Source organism: Zonotrichia albicollis, chromosome 35 (genome assembly GCF_047830755.1).
Source record: "Zonotrichia albicollis isolate bZonAlb1 chromosome 35, bZonAlb1.hap1, whole genome shotgun sequence".
Lineage (NCBI taxonomy): Eukaryota > Metazoa > Chordata > Aves > Passeriformes > Passerellidae > Zonotrichia > Zonotrichia albicollis.
In genome coordinates this window covers 1,982,313-1,989,525 of record NC_133853.1, presented here as the reverse complement: position 1 = coordinate 1,989,525, position 7,213 = coordinate 1,982,313, and the positions used below count along the sequence as shown (strand labels likewise).

The 7,213-nt window shown below is 49.2% G+C and overlaps 1 protein-coding gene across 1 annotated transcript in view; it reads right to left on the bottom strand.

Moving 5' to 3' along the window:
• Window positions 1-589: 589 nt before the first annotated feature.
• The window catches only part of LOC141726451 (myosin-binding protein C, fast-type-like), a 61,950-nt gene continuing 55,326 nt past the window's right edge, over window positions 590-7,213 (bottom strand). Inside the window, exon 9 of the mRNA XM_074531354.1 lies at window positions 590-594. Coding sequence (XP_074387455.1) covers window positions 590-594 — 5 coding nt within the window. The remainder of the gene's footprint in view (window positions 595-7,213) is intronic.

Here is a 7,213-nt window from a genome sequence, read left to right as displayed (position 1 = left end):
GTTCTGTGACACCACCAAGCTGGCTGTGACATCACAGAGCAGGATGTGAGGCCATAGAGCAGAATCTGCCATCATAGAGTGTTGCTCTGTGGCATCAGAGAGTGGGTTGTGACATCACCAGGTAGCTGTGACATCACAGAGCAGGCTATGATGTCACAGAACAGACTATGACATCACAGGATGACTTTGTGTCATTACTGTCTTCTGTGACATGACAGCTCTGCTGTATGACATCACAGGGTAACACCATATAATTGGCTCTGTGACATCACAGGGCCTGTGTGACATAACAGATGGCAGTGTGACATCACAGGGACTGTGTGAGGTCACTGGGGAGGTCACTCTGCCCTGGCCCCCCTCACAGTTCCCCCAGAGCAGTCCAACCCTGCTCGTGCACAGCGGGGTCTCCTGTGCCCCTGGGTCCTCCCGGCCCCGGCCCCGCAGCCTCCCCCAGAGGATGTTCCACGAGATCGACCCCAGAGCCTGACACGGGGCCGGGGGGCCGGGGCCCTGGGGGTGGCACAGGGGGACAGGGACCCCCCGGCAGCATCCCCGTGTCCCCCAGGGCCAGAGCCTGGGCAGGGCTCCTTCATCCTGTAAGGAATGAGGGCTTGAGAGCACTGAAAAATCCCCAGCAAGTTATCAGCAAAAACCAGATTTAATATTAAGGGACAGCAGCACAAATTTCCTTGGCAAGACTCATTCTGCTCCTGACTGGACACTTCAGGCACAGCAAGGAAGCAAAGCAACAACCAAACCAAACAAAATCCAGGCAATCAAACCAGAAATGAACCTACAACTGTCTTTATGTGTGTGTGTGTGACACAGGGACAGTGAGGGTAAGGATAAAAGGAATATGGCCTAAAAGCTTAAAAGAGCTCAAACTTAACAGAACTTAATAATACCTTAACCTTTACTGATACCTTCAATTTCACAATTTAGCAAAAACCAGCATTTAACAGTATTAAAGCTAATTTATAACCTATGACTTTGCAATTTAACAGAGGATTAACATTTAACAGTATTTAACTGAAATTATAACTTATATTAAACATAAGAACTTAGCAAAAGAGCCAACTATTAGCAGTGTTCAACTTCACTTATGCCTTGTGACTTAACCTTACCTACAGGCAATGGTTCATCCTGGCCGCACTTGGCATCAACAGCTTTCTTTGGCAGTGTGAGAACAGGGATGGTGTGCCACCGAGGGAACAAAAACAGTTCCCAGGGCTGCTCCTACAGAAACCAGGAGCTGGATGGGCAGCAGCAGTGCCTGGAGCAGACAGTGTTTGTGATGAGCTGCAGAGGAGGTGAGCCCAGGGGCTGTTGGCTAAGGCCGAGCCCCAAGGAGCATTTCTCAGCTTGCAGGGCAGCCTGAGAAGGGGAGGGGGGAATGCAGCAGCACAGGGCCGTGGATCCAAGGGACCATTGTGACACTGTGGGGCCTCATGGAATCATGGAGAGCACTGTGACATTGCTGAGCATCATGGAACCAAGGGGACCGTACCGATGCTGTTGGGCTCCATGGAGTGTAGGGATCACTGTGACACTGAGAGGCCCCATCAAACCAAGAGTCCATTGTGACACCACAGGGCCTCATGGAACTGGGGAGACCATTATGACACTTTGGGCCATTGACACAAGGGGCCATTGTGACACTTGGAGACCCCATCGAGCCAAAGGTCCATGACCTGTGCTATTGCATGGCCTCATGAAACCATGGAGAGATCATTAGAACACTTCACACCCTCATGGAACCAAGGGGCCATTGTGACACTGTGGGGCACCATGGAATCACAGAGACCATTGTGACACTGTGACGCTCCATGGAATAAGCAAAGCATTGTGACACTATGTGGCCGCATGGAACCAGTGAGACTGTTGTGACCTTGGGGGTGCCCACAGAATCAAGAGCACCATTGAGATACTCTGGGGCCTTGTAAAACCAGCAGGCCTTTGTGACACTGCAGGGCTGCATGGAACCAAGGGGCCATTGTGACATTGTGGAACCCCATTTAACCAAGGGTTCATTGTGACACTGCAGGGTTGCATGGAACCAAAGCTCCAGGGTGACACAGAGGGGTGTTCTGTCTTCAATGGTCCATTGTGACACTCTTGAGCCAAAGGAGAGCATTGTGACAAAGCAAACACCCAGGATCCAAAGGTCCATTGTGACATTGCAGAGCTCGTGGAACAGAGGAGTCACATGGCATTGTGGGGCCTGTGGAACCAGGGAGACCATTATGACACTGCAAGGCCTCATGGAAATGTTGAGACCATTGTGAAACTATGGGGCCATATGGAACGTAGAGGCCATTGTGGCACTGTGGGACCCCATTGATCCAAGGGTCCATTGTGACACTGCAGGTCTTGTTGTAATCAAGGGGCAATTGTGGCCCTGTGGGGTGCCACAGAACCAAGGGGCCATTCTGACACTTCAGGGCCCCATGAAAACAAGGGAACACAAAACAGATCTGGCTGGTTTGGCCTCCCAAGAGCCACCTGACTGGTCAGACTGACTTTGGCATGTTGACAATCACTTCTCATCTGCTACTGAAAAAATGGGGATCCATCCTTTCCTTCCTATGGAAAAGAACTTCCCTTCTCAGGCCAGGGGCCCATAACCAGAATTTGGATTGCACCTCCAAAATTCCCTGTTGTGACAGACTGGAGGAGATTGTTGGCTTGAATAATTTCATGTGTGGGGGAGGAAGGGGCAGGTCCAGCCTTGCCCTGCCCTGGAACCCCAGCACTGCCCTGCCCTGGAACCCCAATCCCCCCAGGGGCCTCTATCCCAGCCCAGCAGTGTCTGCCAGTCCCTGGCACAGCACAGGCAATGCTCCACAGCCACCTCTGCAGCCCCAGCCCAGCTCCTGAGGGACCAAATGAGCCCAAGTCCCACCTGGGGGAAGGGCCCAGGAAGATCAAAGGGTATTTAAGGTTGACCACAAGGCAAGCACACATCTTGACCATACCTCCTCTTGGAATTTCCATCTGAACAGTGCTGGAATCCAGGAGTTGGTAGCTGTGTGTGTGCCTCTCTGTATCGTTTTTGTCTTTCTTTCTGTGTCTTATTCTTCTGTTTCTGTGCTCCTCTAAATTTTGATTAACATTAAATTGAACAGGCTCAGAGTTTGTGAAGTTGAATGGGCCACGTCAATGCTTTCAGAAGTGTTTAATGTTGATTGAATGTCTGTCATAGTTTGACAAGAGAAGAATTTTAAAAAGTAATAGAAAACTTTTTGTGTAACTAACAATCTGTTAAACCACTAAGATACTGAACAGGCCTCTGTGAAACACAAATGTTAAAGATGAAAAACCCCAAGAACCTCATCTTTCTTTTCCAGTCAACAAAGAAGCAGCAGGCCCTGGCCCCAGCCCCCATCTCAACCAAACCAAACCAAACCAAACCAAACCAAACCAAACCAAACCAAACCAATTAAAACCAAACCAAACCAATTCAAACCAAACCTAACCAAACCAAACCAAACCAAACCAAACCAAACCAAACCAAACCTAACCTAACCTAGCCAAATCAAACCTAACCAAACGAAACCAAGCAACCCTGCCATGGGCTAAGCCCCTTCCCCCCTCCTCAGGCCGCCCCCCTCCCCATCAGCCCCATTCTAACCAAACCAAACCCCACTAATTACCAAACAGGAAAACAAAAGAGGCTACAAAACCCCAACCAGAACAAAGCCAGCCACAGCTATTAAAATCTTACCATAAAGTCCCCTCGCCCCAACACAACTAAAACCAAAACCCCTACAACCTGCAATCCATACAAAATAACCCCACAACTAAAATTAAACAAAAAATACCCCCAAAACTAACCATAAAACCAATCTTAACACAACCCAACCACAACTTCCACCACATGTTACTGGCAAGTCAGGTGTTAATCCTTTCAATACTTCAGTCCTCCCTCAAGTAAAAGAAAAAAAAAACAAAATATAAGCATATAAAAAAAGAAAATAAAACCATCAAAGTGAGTAAAGAAAAAAATTAAATCCCAAATAAAAAAAAAAGAAAAAATACCTTTATATTAAAACTAAAATCCTCTTATAAAATATAAAGAAAAAGCACTTTTTCATTAAAAAGCATGAAACTATATAAAAATGTAATGGTTTAGGGCAAATTTGTTAAAGAATCTGCAAAGGAGGGCCCCTCCAGAAAGCAAAACCCACACGGCCCCTCCCCCCAACCGGTTCGGGAAAAAATTCCTCGGACAGAGGTGGAAAGAAACTGTTTATTTGACAGACACAGCAGCCCCCCCAGCACACAAAATGAACAATACCAGATTACACCGCTTTGAGAAAGACGATAAAATCAGAAAGTCTCTTTTCGGGGGTGGTTGCTCTGTTCTCAGTCCCTCCGGCGCTGGGCCAGCTGCTGCAGCCGAACCTTCGGTGTTCCCGGGTCCCAGTCCGGAGCAGGTTTGAGATGGTCACAGAAACAGGAGAGGAGAAACAGTCCAGGAAGGAATGTGGACTGTTTGGCTAAACTAGCTAATAAGCAGAGGCAAAGCAGAGCAGAAGCAGAAGCAAGAGCAGGTAAGCCAGCCAGCCAAGCAGCAAGCTAAGCAAGAAGAGAAAAAAACAGCCTGATGTACGCACTCTCTGTGTCCCTGATAAGAGAAACCCAAACAAAACTTCCACTCTTCAGAGCCGGTCTTAAAGGCACAGAACAGAGAAATGGGGATACAAGCATCATATTGTCACCCCAGGACATTCCACCCCTTATCCCCATATCATTCTTACCCCACAATCAGATCTCCCTGAGGTACACATCGTGTTGTTCCATCTCTTTGCATTATCCACCACGTGCAACCTGGTCCCTGAGCAAAGACAACCCCACGAATGGGTTTGTCTGTACTCGAGGCAGAATTGATCCACACAGTCTTCCCTAACAAACCTCTGATATGTACCACTGGGACTTTGTCTCCCTCTATTACATTCAGAGACTCAGACTGGGCAGGACCTGCTCGGTTGGTGGAACCCCGGGTGTTAACTAACCAGGTGGCTTTTGCCAGATGCTGCTCCCAATTCTTGAAAGATCCCCCACCCAAAGCTTTCAACTGGGTTTTTAGTACTCCATTGTACCTCTCCACTTTTCCTGCAGCTGGTGCATAGTAGAGGATATGGTACACCCACTCAATGCCATGTTCCCTAGCCCAGGTGTTGACAAGGCTGTTCTTGAAATGAGTCCCATTGTCTGACTCAATCCTCTCAGGAGTGCCATGTCTCCACAGAACTTGCTTTTCCAGGCCCAGGATGGTGTTCCGGGCTGTAGCATGAGACAGGGTAGGTTTCCAGCCATCCAGTGGTGGCTTCTACTATGGTCAGCATGTAGCGCTTGCCCTGGCGTGTCTGGGGCAGTGTGATGTAGTCAATCTGCCAAGCCTCCCCATACTTGTACTTGGACCACCGCCCACCATACCAGAGGGGCTTCACTCGCTTGGCCTGCTTGATGGCAGCACACGTCTCACAGTCATGGATAACCTGAGAAATACTGTACATGGTTAAATCCACCCCTCGGTCTTGTGCCCACTTATAAGTGGCATCTCTGCCCTGGTGGCCTGAGGCATCATGGGCCCATCGAGCTAGGAATAACTCAACCTTATGTTCCCAATCTAGGTCTATTTTGGACACCCCTATCTTTGCAGCTTGGTCTACCTGCTCATTGTTTTGGTGCTCCTCATTGGCCCTTCTCTTGGGTACATGGGCATCTACATGGCGGACTTTCACAGGTAGCCTCCCTACCCTGGTAGCAATGTTTTTCCACTCACCAGCAGCCCAAATTGGTTTCCCTCTACGTTGCCAGTTAGCCTTTTTCCTCCTCTCCAGCCATCCCCACACAGCATTGGCTACCATCCATGAATCAGTGTAGAGGTAGAGCCTTGGCCACTTCTCTCTCTCAGCAATGGCTAGGGCCAGCTGAAAAGCTTTGAGTTCAGCAAATTGGCTTGATCCACCTTCTCCTTCGGTAGCTTGTGCAACCTGTCGTGTGGGGCTCCATACGGCTGCTTTCCACTTCCGGTTCATCCCTACAATGCGACAGGAACCGTCAGTGAAAAGAGCGTAGCGTGTTTCCTCTGGGGGCAGTTGGATATAGGGAGGAGCCTCTTCAGCACGTGTCACTGGATCTTGTTCTTCTTCATCTGTGACATCAAAATTCTCACCTTCGGGCCAATTTGTAATGACCTCCAAAATCCCAGGGCGATTCAGTTTACCTATACGGGCACACTGAGTGATAAGAGCAATCCACTTGCTCCATGTAGCACTGGTGGCATGGTGAGTGGAAGGAACCTTGCCTTTGACATCCACCCCAGCACTGGTAGTCGAGGTGCCAGGAGGAGTTGTGCTTCAGTGCCTATTACCTCCGAAGCATCCTGGACTCCTTCATAGGCAGCCAGGATTTCTTTCTCTGTTGGAGTATAGTTGGCTTCAGCCCCTCTGTAGCTTCGACTCCAAAATCCCAGTGGTTGACCCCGAGTCTCCTCAGGCACCTTCTGCCAAAGGCTCCAGGACAAGCCATGGTTCCCAGCTGCAGAATAGCTTCACCTCTGGTCCTGCCCTGACTGGGCCAAGGGCTACTGCATGAGCAATCTCCTGCTTGATCTTGACAAAGGCCTGTTGCTGCTCAGGGCCCCACTGGAAATTATTCTTCTTGCGGGTGACCAGGTAGAGAGGGCTCACGATCTGACTGCACTCAGGAATATGCATCCTCCAAAACCCTATTGCACCCAAGAAAGCTTGTGTGTCTTTCTTACTGATGGGTGGAGACATTGCTGTGATCTTGTTGATGACATCTGTAGGAATCTGATGCTGTACATCTTGCCACTTCACTCCCAGGAATTGAATCTCACGAGCTGGTCCCTTTACTTTGCTCTTTTTAATGGCAAAACCAGCTCCCAGGAGGATCTGGATGATTTCCTTCCCTTTCTCGAAGACTTCTGCAGCTGTGTTCCCCCACACAATGATGTCATCAATATACTGCAGATGTTCTGGAGCCTCACCTTTTTCCAGTGCAGTCTGGATCAGTCCATGGCAGATGGTGGGGCTGTGCTTCCACCCCTGGGGCAATCAGTTCCAGGTGTACTGTACTCCCCTCCATGTGAAGGCAAACTGAGGCCTGCATTCTGCTGCCAGTGGAATGGAGAAAAATGCATTGGCAATGTCTATTGTGGCGTACCACCTTGCTGCCTTGGACT